Source organism: Phalacrocorax aristotelis, chromosome 7 (genome assembly GCF_949628215.1).
Source record: "Phalacrocorax aristotelis chromosome 7, bGulAri2.1, whole genome shotgun sequence".
Lineage (NCBI taxonomy): Eukaryota > Metazoa > Chordata > Aves > Suliformes > Phalacrocoracidae > Phalacrocorax > Phalacrocorax aristotelis.
Window position 1 is genome coordinate 17,370,010 of NC_134282.1, and position 12,953 is coordinate 17,382,962.

The following is a 12,953-nucleotide window of genomic DNA, read 5'->3' on the forward strand; positions in this document are numbered from 1 at the left end:
ATCCCTGGAGGTGTTTAAAAGACATGTAGACGTGGCACTTCAGGGCATGGTTTAGGAGACACGGTAGTATTGGGTTGACGGTTGGACTTCATGATCCTAGAGGTCTTTTCCAACCTTAATGATTCTATGATTCTGGTCTCAGCCACTGGTGGTATTTACTCATTAATTCACAGTTTTTGCAGTAATGAGGCAGTGCAATGTAGTAGACAGAAGTGGTCTGGGATGCAGATGATGTGGTTCCTATTTTTAGCCTGCTGCTGGCCAGCCTGGTGACCTAGGCAAGGCACTTTCCTGGCTTCAGCTTCCTTATCAAGGAGAGACTGGTATTTCTTTTGTAAAGTGTTTTGTGGCTGGTCAATAAAAACCACGCTGATAACAGCTAGGGGTTGTTGGGAAAGAGGTGATCTCCCAGCTGAATATGATCCTCTCCTTTCCATGTTGTGGTAATATCTATAGGGTCCTAAATGAAAATCAGGGCCACACTGCAGGCACAGCATCTGTGGGTAATTAGCAGCAATTCGTAAATGCATATTTTTCCAAGGTGGCCCTTGGCAGGTCCACAGCTGAGGATCGCATCTGCTCTGAGCCACCCAGGTCCTGTCCTGACACAAAATGCTGGGTTCTGAACCTCTCATTAAAGGAGAACTGGTGGTTTCAAAGCCAGTGGAGATCTGAAGCCCTCACACTACTGCTTATGAGGGGGCACCCGTAGCACACACGGCTCCAGAGCCAGACTTCCCAGGGATAGGACATGGGGTAGGGACCAGCTTTTCACACTGCTGTGCACAGTCCTCATCACTCAGCAACCCTGTCCGGTGAGGAAGGAAGAAGTTGCCAGCACCATGAGACACTGTCATTCTCTGTGAAAAAACAGTACACTGGAGAGGTTGCTTATAAGAGTTTTTCACTTTTGCTTTCCCTGGTCTGGGCAGAATGCCTGTTTTGAAACTAGAAGGAAGAAAAAAAACAAAAACAAAAACCAAAACCAAAAAAAACCAACCAACCAACCCAAACCTGCCTCCCTCCCTCCCAGATCTATCTATTTCCCTTTAACAAACAGTGACTTCATTTTTCTTCCCATCCAGGATTTTTTTTTTTTCCTCTTTTAAACTGAGCCCAAGCCAACGTGGCAAAAGGCTCTTTGCTCATGTCCTTATTTGTCAAACACGCCATCGCCGCGCCCTCTCTACCATTCTGGGAACAAGCCCTCGCCTTCGCTGGCTAACTTCAGCTGTAGGGGAACTTCCCAACACAACTCTCCCCCAATCCCAGTGCACTCTTTTTAAAAATAAATATTTCCTTTTTTTTTTTTTCTTTTTAAAGCATTACAGTTAATAAGAAAAGAGTTGAAATTTCCTTCTCCTTTCCTCCCCAGCTCTACTGTCAATCCAAACATGATGGATCTAGAGGGGAAAATAGAAATTACAAGAAAATGCCACATCTACAGTAAAGGTATTTCATGACCCAGTCCTCCTGATTTCCATCAGAGCATAAGAACCTCAAGGGAGGTCAGATACTAAAGTACCTTTTTGGATCTGATCCTAAGTGGCCAGTTCCACTGTCCAAACAGAGATCCAGAGATAAACAGGCCTGTGAAAACCAGGCATTATTATTTTAACCGCTGCTCTTAAGCTACAACTTAAACTGTAATACTCTGTGCAGTTTTTAGCCATCTGCTAACAGTAATGCACAAAATTATAAAAAAACTAAACATATATATTCTGCTGCTCTCATCAACTTAACACCTAGTATAAAAAGCTTTAACTAGAGCCACAACACACACATTTCATAAGCTGTCATCAGCACTCTGCCATCCAGAGAGAAATTTCCATTGTAAAGAGGCTGATTTGCTGGAGCAGATAAATTTCAAACTCTGGAGTAAATCTGGAAGGCTGGCATCGGGTCCATGGGGGCCAAATTGCCCCAGGCAGCAGCCTCAGATCTGGTCCGCACTGAAGAATGGGGTCATCTGCTCCAGCACTTACATTTAGCAATGGGGAAACTGAGGCATGGAAATGAAGTAGCCTGGCATCAGAGAGCAGAATCAGGCTTGGCTTTAGTTTGTTGGAGCCCAATCCAACACCTGCTCATGAGATCCCTGCCTGCAGGCAACCATGTCCTGAGGGCTGAGAAAGGATTCAAAGCAGAAGGAACACAGCCACCATTCGTTCTGCTCTTTCAGCATGGGAACCTCCACCTGGAGTCATGAAAATGTCTGTATTCAACGCACACTCTGGGGGAGGGGACAGGCATTGATGTGCAGGCATCAAGCTGCTTTCTCCATTGCCATCTGCCCTTTTCCCTCATCTCTCAGGCCTAACATCTTGCTTCAGCACCACTTTTGCTGCTCCCGCAAGGTAAGGAGCTGATCTTGCAACATGAGACCCCACCGGCTCCTGACTTCACCCTGGCTTTTATCTGCTCCTGATCTCCTTCAGAGGATGGAAGGAGAAAGAAAGGTGAAAAGGGTAACAAGAGCACAGATTAAGGGCAGGGACCCATGTTTGCTGCATAGAGTACAGCTGGGGGTGGTGACAGGCAGGAGTGCTGGGGTATGACCGGCAGGCTCACTTTCCTCCAAACAGGATGCCACACAAAGGAATCTCACTCTAACCAAGCTCCTGCCAAAACCCAATGCTGTGAGTATGGCTCCAGCCCCAGCTTCCCAAAGCCAGAGATAAAGGGATTGAAAAATAGCAATTTCATGAGCTCAGCAGGGATGAGCCATCCCATCAGGTGGTTCTACCAAGGGGCATGTCCAAGTAACAGCCTCAAGTGGCTCAGGCACATCTTTGGACCCATCACAGGAAGGAGGCATGAGGAGCTGAAGACATGAGCCCCTTCTAATAAGCATGGCGAGGTCCCCTCCTTGGGCAACATGGCAAGGGGGAAGCCTGACCCCAGAGAAACACATGAGGTGCTGTGACCCCTTCCTGCTGCCCAGGCTCCTATGCCAGCAGCTATGCAGGCAGCACTCTGCCCTCGACAGGAGCCTGCTGCTTCACCACTTCCCAGGGTGGTCTGGAAGCTCCCCTGCTCCCATGGGGTCCACTCTTCTCGGAGAGATAAGAGACAGAACAGCACTTGTTGGGGAATTACTTCATTCCCCCAAGGCTGGGAAAAGCCATGCTCCACATTTGGCTAATGTCCCTGACGGCTGCAGCCTTTCCTGTCAAGGAAGAATGCAACCCTTATTAACCCCTTCCCTCTCAAAGGCTGCTTGTAACACTGAACCATTGCAGGAACATGCTGAGACTTTGTGATAGCATCTGAACATCTCTCCACAGGCAAGAGATCATGGGAAGCCCACGAGGAAAGGAAGTGCTTGTTTTTACAGAGGCACAAAGTAGGTTAATTGACTCTAGAGTTTGTGGCAGGGTTAAGACCTGAGTCAGGTCTCTTCAATCCTGTTTAATATCTGCCCGCTAGCCTATTCTCAGGTTCAAATCCATTGAGGGACCCAGGACTGCCACAGCCTTCCAGAGTCGTCAAAGGCAGCCCCATAGCTGTGGATAGGTGGTTACACAACTCTCATCAGCCTCAAACCTAGATCATGCTTGTTCTGCTCTCACTACTCTTCCCAGAAGGCTCTTGCAGACCTCAGGCAGCCTTGGTGTTCAGAAACTTTCTAAACACCAGCATCAAGGTACTTCTGGCAACCTCAGCCTCTCCTGTTCCTGAACCAACACTCACCCACAGATGAAACAGTTGTTCTTCTCTGGTGCTTATTCCCCAAATGTATTTCAAATTTGCAACCATACTCCTTCCTCAGCCTTCCTTTTGCTCAGATAATAAGCCAAACTCTTCCAGTCTCCACTGGCAAGATCAGCTCCTCATTCCTTGATCACCTTGACAGATTGTCCCTGCAGTCTGAATATATCTCTCCTGAATGTGCCTGAGCTAAACCAACAGTACCTGGCACTCCAGGCAAGCCAGCAACGTCTGCACAAGGATGTTCATACCGTTCAAAGATGTCCAAGGGATGTCCCTATCCACACCGAACATGCCATCATCATCTGATGCATCTTAGAAGTTTTAGAAGTTGCACTTCCATCCAGATGGCAAATCTAGGGGATCCAAGCCAGCAAAAAGGGGGTAAAAAAGGGTCTCAGTGACATCACTGGAGCCTGGGCCAGGGCTTGTTTGCTTCACTTAATTTTAGGCACCTAAACAAAGCACTTTTAGGATCAGATTACTGCCCTAAAGTCTCTCCACAGTCCACAGAGGGAGATGGCCCTTCCAGAAAACAATTCATTCTGGGAAGGTTTCACTCCCATCTGCCATCACAAGGGCATAAGGCAATTAGTCTTCTAATTCAAGCCGGATGGGAAAAATCCTTTAATAGACCAGCAAGTTTTGAATGGAAATATTCCCTACTTGGGAAACACAGCTTGCTAAAGCTGACTTGGTTGTTCCTGACACATGATTTCTAACCACAGCACTTTGCCACCTCGTTTTACTGTCATCCATTCATTTCCACAATTTTTTGGATCAGTTATGCATGAATGATAATTCCTGTCTTCTTACCTGCACATTGAAAGTAACGTCATCCAGAGGGGGTGGCGGGGGAAAGGCACCTTGTGATGATGTGACATTCCCAAGGTCATCCACAGGAGGCGGGGGTGGAGGAAGGAAGTCCCCTAGGAGAGAGAATGGGACAAATTAGACCCGCCAGCTTTCCCCAACATGATGACATGGATGAACCCTGCAATACTCACAGCTCTGCCATTGGTTTTGTGGCACAGGAAATAACACATTGTTTAACCATTAAATTCTCAGCTGCGCCTCTCACTACTTCAGGAGATGGATACAACAGGTCAGTAATGTTGGCAGATTGCTTAGAGGTGCTCAGACATGCAACAGAAGGCAACTTGCCACAAAGCCTGAAGACACCAACAACCAGCTCTGCAGATCGAAGCTTGCATCTCAAGCCCAATGCAGGCAACTACAAAACTTGCAATAATGAATGTCCTGCATCCAGCCTTGCAATGGATTCCATCCAATTCACTCCCCTTGTGTGCTAAATTATGCCAGCTCTTCCTGAACACTGCAAAGACAGCATCAGATGGTTTCTAAAAGCAGGGATTCCCTGTTGCATGAAGGGCTGGAGCTGGAGCCCAAAATCTAGACCAGCTCACCTGCTGCATCCCTGCTGCTGGCAGGCAGCCACGCCCTTTGCATCTCCCTCTTCCTATAGGGACGTCATAGCTTCATGTAAAGAACTGCTGAGAAGTTCCAGGTTCTTCTCAGTGACAACCACCACGTGATGGGCCAGTTGCAAGCTCAGAAGCATCCACCTCTTAACTCTGAGGAGGCTTTTTACATGGGGCTGATGTACAAAATATCTGCACTCTAATTTGCTCATCTTAAACTTCCAAAAATGCTGATGTGAAGCCAAAGCATCATACTGGCTGTGAAGCCATCCAGCTTCACATCCAGCACAGAGATGGGAGATCTCTCGTTGAAAACTTCATGGGAGGTGGGAACACAAGGGAGAAAACAAGGACAGAGCAGCACAGGCTGCAGGCAGCAGGACCCCAGACTCTGAAAGCACCTCCTAAGGCCATTAGCACTAGATTTGGCTCCTGGGGAGGCAGCTGTCTGTAATTTGGACCACTTTGGTATATTTTTATTTCTTCCCATAAAGCTTGATGCTGCAAGTAAAGCTGTTTGCTGTTGGCTCTCCTGTGTGCAGCATCCGGGATGGAAGTTCAAGATGAATGAAAGGGTGATATTTCACCTCTATCGGAACTGTTGCTTTTGGAGGGTTTTAATCCTTCTGGGAAAAACATGGGCTCTCTACTTGACCTTCCACATCTCCATGCAGTGCCACACCACCTCCCAGCTACAGGCCCTCAGCACCATTTGCAAATACCAAGGAGCAGGCTCCAAACTGCTCAGAGAGGTGCTGAGCCAAACCCCAGTGACCCACAGACCTCTGGACCACCCGCGCCCAGGTTCAAAGCCCAAGGCTCAGCCCACCCCAGGCACGGGCACCAGCTGGACAGCACCACCAGCACGGCACCTTCATGCTATTTGCTATAGGAAGCAGACAGGTCTGCAGCCCTGAAAAGCTTTCAAATCACTCTCCAAAAGACACAAACTCCCCCTAGGACTTTTAGGGATCTTATTTCCCAGGAAAGTAATTTCTTCACATTTTCCCCAAAGTAAGCATGGATAAGACTCAACTTCCCCCTCGAATCCCTAAGAAAGTGGAATCCTAAATACAGATGCATGAAGACAGTTCAAAAACAACACACTGAAAACTAATTTAAGACAACCATGTTGCTCCAATACATAAAATCCCTTGAAACCTACTGGCTCATGATATTACAGAGCTCAAGATAGATTTTTTAAAAAAAAATTAGATCCAATAACATCTGCAGTATCCTCCTCTTTGCCCTATAATTAATCAAATCTTTTATTTCAAATAATGTGAAATACAATACAGAGTGAAAAGAAATATTTTGAAATTAATATCTTGGTGTTTAGTTCTAAAACAAATGCTAGGATGTTTGAATGCTAAGTAGACTTTTCTCCTTTGCTCTGAAAATGACCCTCCAACCAACCAACATGATTTTGCAAACAAATTCAACTCCAGCGGACACGAACTTCACAAAGAATACACTTCAGATGATGTTTCTCCGGTTAGACCAGGCTCCAATGCCAAAGACTCATCTCCCTGAACAGCACATTAGTCAGACACTCTTGCTTTATTACAATCCTTCAAAACACCTAAGCAAAATCAAGGTAGAGAACATGTTGAAGGGGATGAGACAGGAAAAGGGCCAGGGTTTGTGCATAAATAGAAGGGAAAAATAACAATTGCTATAACAGAAGGGGAAAACAATTGCTAGAACAAACAGAAAACAAACACCATTTTGCCCCTTGGAAGATCCGTTCCTCCCTAAAGGGGAAAAAACAAACAAACAAAAAAAAAAAATTGGCAAGATTTTTCAGAAAAGGAGCGAAGGACAGAAAGAGAGAAGAGCCCTTTTCTAGACTTTGGAAAAAAACACTTTTCTTTGCAGTAGGAGACAGCTGGCTTTACTGCATCCCAGCCCAGCTCTGCTGACTGTGTCCTCTGTGTCAGATAAGCTGCTGGCTCTGCTCTCCCCACAAATGGAAATGTTTTTAGACTGGGAAACAGAGAGCAGATGCCTGATGAACTGGGGGGACCTTGTAGATGTTTGGCCTTTTCCTGGTCCTCTGCAAACAGATGGACTTTTCTCCTTCACAGCTTTCGTTATTTATTCTGCCACTGGACTTTCCCCTTTCCCACACACAGCCATAGGATCCAATGCCGTTCCCACTGCACTCGCAGGAGAGTATTCCCTCGGATGCAGGAGGGAAAGCTGTTACTGTATTACTATTGTTATTATTGGCATTGCTGGAAGTCTCCCGCTGGCAGAGAGGGAAGCGTGCAAAAACCGTAAAATCTGTGTCCTGAGCAGCGTATGGTTTTAGATGACACGTGGAAGAACAGGGTCTACATTTGAGGGATTAAAGGATGAAAAAACACTGAAAGCAAGCTTACAGTCCACCTAAGCAGCATCTACCTACAGACTCCTCCAAGGCACCTCGGGGACGTCCCCTCAGCCCACAAGCTTTGCAAGCCAGACAGATTTCACTTGCTCAGAGCTGGACAAGCCACGGGAGGAGGCAGGAAAGTCCACATACAGGCAGAGCATATCACTGCCACACACTGCTGACCACCTCCAACACCAGCCAGCTACATGGGGAGCCATCTGGGGAAGGGACCGTCCCCTGGCCCACATAGATGCACTGGCGGCCGCAGGGGAAATGCGGCTCTGGGGTTAAGAGAGTTAATCATGGGCTGGCAGAGGACACATCACACCCTGAGTGCTCACACTCTCCTGCCTGATTAACCCCATTGCCCCTCCATGAATAAGCGATACAACGGGAAAAAGGCTTATTAGTATTGATTGCTGCTCAGCAGAGAGACTGGTGTTTTGGTTGACATTCACCTGGCGTTAGCCTGAACACTTGGAGGTACTTATGAGAGTCACTGCACCAAGCTCAATCAACGGAGAGACCTGAAGGCACCTCCAGGAGGCAATCTATACTTCAAGGCAGGTGAAATCACCTTCTGATGGCAAGTCCCCCCACGGAGGCAGCCTGGGGCAGGCACGTTTGCAGGCAGGGAGCTGCATCCTGCCCCTCCTCGCAGCACAGCGCAGCTTGCCTTCAGCTCTCGCAATGAGAAACCTCTACCCATTACCATACGTTTAAGGAGAAAATAAACACTCTTTGCTGCACCAGCTATTCATTTCTTCTTCTTACAGCTGTGAAGACCGTGAGTCAACCTACAAAGTGGCTGTGCAGTGCGACACATGCGCCAGCTCAGTTATTTCAGATACAACGGCGCAACGTGCCGTGAAACCGCAGCTCTGAGCTCTTCTCTCGGTGCCCGTGCCCACTCCTGCACTGGAGCATCACCCAGCACAACCACAAGAGATGACAGTGTCAGCCCCAGTAATGCTCTCCCCCATATTTTACATACAAGTAATTAGACAGTAATTAAGTCAGTCCATCACTCGTATGTTGGGAATCTATAGCAGAGCCATAAACAGAAGTGATGCCTCCCAAGCCCCAGCCCAACTTCTGGCTCCAGTCAAACCTGTGCCATGCAGATGCAACTGCAAGGTTTTACCCCTCTCCTCCCCAGAATTCCCCCTCTTACACTTTCCAAGGAGATTTAGATGTTTCATTATTACACTTTTCAAATGTACAAATAAAAAATTGTTCAAAGCCTTAACAGATGTCTACATCAGCATGAGCCTGTCAGGCTGAATAAAAACTCTTAATATTTTTACCATTGGCTGCCTGATGCCTTCTGGGTACAAGTACAAGCTGAGAAAAACATCCCGTCTCATGCACCAAGCACCTTTCTCACTTACAGTCTAACCTTTAAATTTTTTAGTGCACTTCACTTTTTTGCAGGATCAGGCTCGTACATCTCAAGCCTTTGTTTTCAGGGAGATATATCTGCCAGACAACAAATGAGTTGCAGCATAGTAATTGCCTCCCCCCTTGACTGACACAGTTGTTTAGACATGAAGATTTGCAGCTTTGAAACTCTTAGACATGAAGATCTCACATGTTCAGTAAGAAGAGCCTGGGGGAAAACCCTCGGAAACACAAAAAAACAAAACATCGTATTTTTCCCTGAAACAATAACTTAATGAAATCTATCAACCAACAAAACAGGGTTTATACTGGTCTTCCCAGATCTTTGACTGACATCTGAAGACTATATGCCCAGATGTTTTTAATTTTTCTCCTTCCAAACAAAAATAACCCTTTTTTATCATCATCTTGGTAATCTGACTTGAAGCTACTAAAGAATCGGTTTGAATCACCTGAAAAACACACTCTCCCTGACTCAGAGACCAGAACAAGGACAGTGATGGAGGAAACAACCACTGATGTGTTTCGATTGTGATCCAAACGGACTCTATTTGGGATAGCACTGACTAGATACAAGCATTTCCCTTTGCCCTGTCAAGTATTTCACTTCTACTGCAGAAAGCCAAAGTTTGCAATTTGAGGGTGATCTACACAGAAACAATTAAGATTTATATATAAACTCTAATTCGTTTAGCACTGGGCTAAAATACTTTTTATTGAGGCTACCATGAACCCGTATTCCACAATAACACTGCAAAAACCTGCAGAATATTGCAGTATTACTAAGCAACCTGGGAAACTTCATACTGCAGGAGTGACGCCACAGGACTTTTATAGAAAACTTCAGCTAGATATGACCTGGTGACTCTTAGGTGTGAGCACGTATCTTACTAAGTTTCCCAAAATGAACATTCTTTTGTAACATCTGTATGTAACTCATATCACTGGACAAGGAAAGCACACAATTAAAATCATGTTTCGTGTCAGCACATCCTTTGTCAAAACCATGTCATGAGGGGTCACTGACACCACATCTGCACAGGGGAAACCATCACATGATTACACACCAGCTCCACAATTTACCTAAATATATTGACCTGTGATTCCTAAAATAAAGGAGCTCCACCAACCCAAAGCACTGTTTAAATTACCACTCTCTTACCAATCACTAATCCTACCATTTGAACTACTATTGCTAATCAGCTACTGTATTAATAAGCAAGTGGGAGAAAAAAAAAACCCTACACTAGCTAATTTCATCCTCAGCATTTGAAAAAGGAATACTGAGTCTGTCAGGTAGTTGCACTGAAAATTTACTTCACCACCTGCTAGCTGAAATATTGCTTTTATGGATTTATATTGTATTAAAAGGTCACTGGCTGTTTAAGTCTTAAACAGTTTTAATCATTCTAAAAGTCTCTTAACAGTAAGAAAAGGAAGCTCAGAACAAACAGCAGCAGGGATTCTAATTAAAAGGGCCAATTCATCTAATTTTATTTGGGGTTAATTATTCAGGATTCACTCTCTGATGTGTAAGGAATAGCAATTAGTAATTTTAGTGATTTGAGGAACATTGGAGGTGTAATCAGTTAAAATGAGTGAGTGTTTACAACACAAGATGTTGAATTAGTTTCTCCCAGCTGGAGCACAGGAACATTAGTCCCCTACAGTTCAGGACTATCAATCGCAGTCCTGCTTAAAATATTCTCTTCAAAGAAAAAAAAAAAAACACACACAAAAAAAACCCCACATACACACACCAACAATCATCTGGTAATTTTATTTACTACATGGAAAGTCAACAGGCAACGCATACCGTGGCAGCTTATGCATCCTCACCTCCACCTTCATCCCCTTGTCCAAATACTCAAACCCCTGGGATTCACTGGAAACCATTCCCAGCATTTTTCCTATCTGCACAACTTCAGCTGGACTATCACCCTCCTGCCACACCACCTTTTACCACAGCTAGCTGAGATAATGAAAGAAGCAGCCTGTGAAACTTTCAAATGTTAATTAACTTCGGTGGTTAAATATACAGAGGAAAAAATGACCGCGCGATTAACTTAAAACCTCTAGGTACAATTCCTACTGCAAACACAAATCCAAAATAGCTCCACTGAAATCGCTCTGGATTTCTTCCAGTGTTACTAGAGCCAGAATAAGTTACTAAAGCTTTCAGGAATAGCAGATGAGATTCTGATGGGGACAGAGGAGCCGCGTGGGAGAGCGTTAACAGGGAGATCCAACACTGGCTGCTTTGACATTTGGGTCTGAGCTGAGGCAGCAGCTCAAAAGCCATTTTATTCCACCTCTCAAATGGTGGGATTTACCACCATTTAGGCATTGCCAGGTGCTTCAGTGGGACTGGAGCCGGACCCCATGCATTGCCTATGAGCTTGTGACCACTAAAAAGGAGCGGCATTGGCACACCATGCTAGGCTCACTTCAGATGATAGAGCTTTTAGTGAGCAACTTGATTTAGCACAAGCAGATGCTATCTTTAGTGTCCTGTACACGGATCTTTTACTCTAGCTTTGGTCACCAGTAGGGAAAATCCCACCCACCCCTAGTTCACGTCAGAACTTGCTGACCTCCCTCTCAAAACACCCCAAAGGCAGTAATTAGCATGAGGGTAGGAAACAAGGGCTCAGTTCCCCAAATTATGCAAAAACTCATCTGCTTCACCACAGTGGATGCCCCTCATTGTGAAAACAACACTTTTTTTTTTTTTTTTAATGAGACTGCGTTTTTATTCAGCTTGTGTCTGTAGAAACCTAGCTGTGCCATCCTTCCCTGCAAAATGCAACTGATGCTCCTGCAGCCCCAATGGTCGCAGGTTACAGGGAGGCAGGTATAACCACACACTGGGTTGTTTTCCTCCATGCACATCAGCCGAACATCCTACACATCATATGCTTACAGTACGCGCCACTTAGTCCAAAGGCATCTATACAAGGCTGCATTTTGATTCTTCATTTTATTTTTCCATATGACTGTGGGGCAATCAATTCCAGGTCATGTCTCACTCCAGCTCCTCTGTAGCAGAGATGAAATATTTTGCTCACCTCAACAACCTGTTCTGTAAACATGATGTGAATGAGCCAGTTCTGCTCCTGCTCAGATCACGTTACACATAACAGTTATCTCCATAACACTGCTATCTGCTGAGAGGAGAGGTCTGCTAGTATCAGAACCCAGGTCTACAGAAAATAAATCAGTCCTTTACTAAGCTTAGTGAAGGACTAAAGCCAAGCCAATGCAAGAAACAGCCCATGGCACTGTAAACTTTAATTAAAATCTGTGCTAAAATAGGAGGAGAAGGAAGAGCCATAAGATTAAGAGAGCAGATCTAAGCACCGTTCCTTGTCACAGACTACTTTTAGGACTTTGGGGATGCCACCTGGCCCCACTGTGCCTCACTCCATGGTCATGCAAAGCCTTCCTTTGCCTTCCCTCCAGTACTTATTTGTAGACATAAGAAGAGAGTCTGTCTTACTTGGTCTGGGCAACAATTAGTACAATGATATCCCTCTTTCAGTTGCAGCTCCTCAGGTCCAATAATGGAACAAAAGTAGTTCTGAACGATTTAAAAAAAAAAAAAAAAGAAAAAACAGCCCGCTAGGAAGGAAAGATTTCAACACAAACAGCTGGAAATATGCTGGAAATCAGGGCATCTAAGTCAGAAGAGCAAACCCTGTCCTCAGAGGAGAAACACAGGCTGCATTCCCACACACCATCCCTGTCCTCTGCAGAGCAAAAGGTCCATGAAACAACTCAATGAGGGAAACGCTGCCTCACTCAGAACAAAACCAAAATGAGTTATCTATTTGTTTATTAGATTATGGTGTTCAACTCATTTGTTCATCGCTAAGAGCGCTTGACAAGAGTTGACATATGCATTAATTTACTAAAGAGGGTTGTTGTGAAGGAGTTGAAAAAAAATGAGCTTCACCACTGGATTAAGACCACATCCTCCCTGGCTATTTTTGTGTGGCACAATCAAAACGAATCTGTTTTTT

The 12,953-nt window shown here is 45.2% G+C and overlaps 1 protein-coding gene across 10 annotated transcripts in view; it reads right to left on the reverse strand.

Annotated features, from left to right (window-relative positions):
- LPP (LIM domain containing preferred translocation partner in lipoma) overlaps positions 1 to 12,953 on the reverse strand; it is a 341,524-nt gene that overhangs the window by 173,665 nt on the left and 154,906 nt on the right. For all 10 annotated transcript variants that reach the window (XM_075098979.1, XM_075098982.1, XM_075098978.1 and 7 more), the window contains one exon: positions 4,528 to 4,640. In XM_075098979.1, coding sequence (XP_074955080.1) covers positions 4,528 to 4,640 — 113 coding nt within the window. The remainder of the gene's footprint in view (positions 1 to 4,527; positions 4,641 to 12,953) is intronic.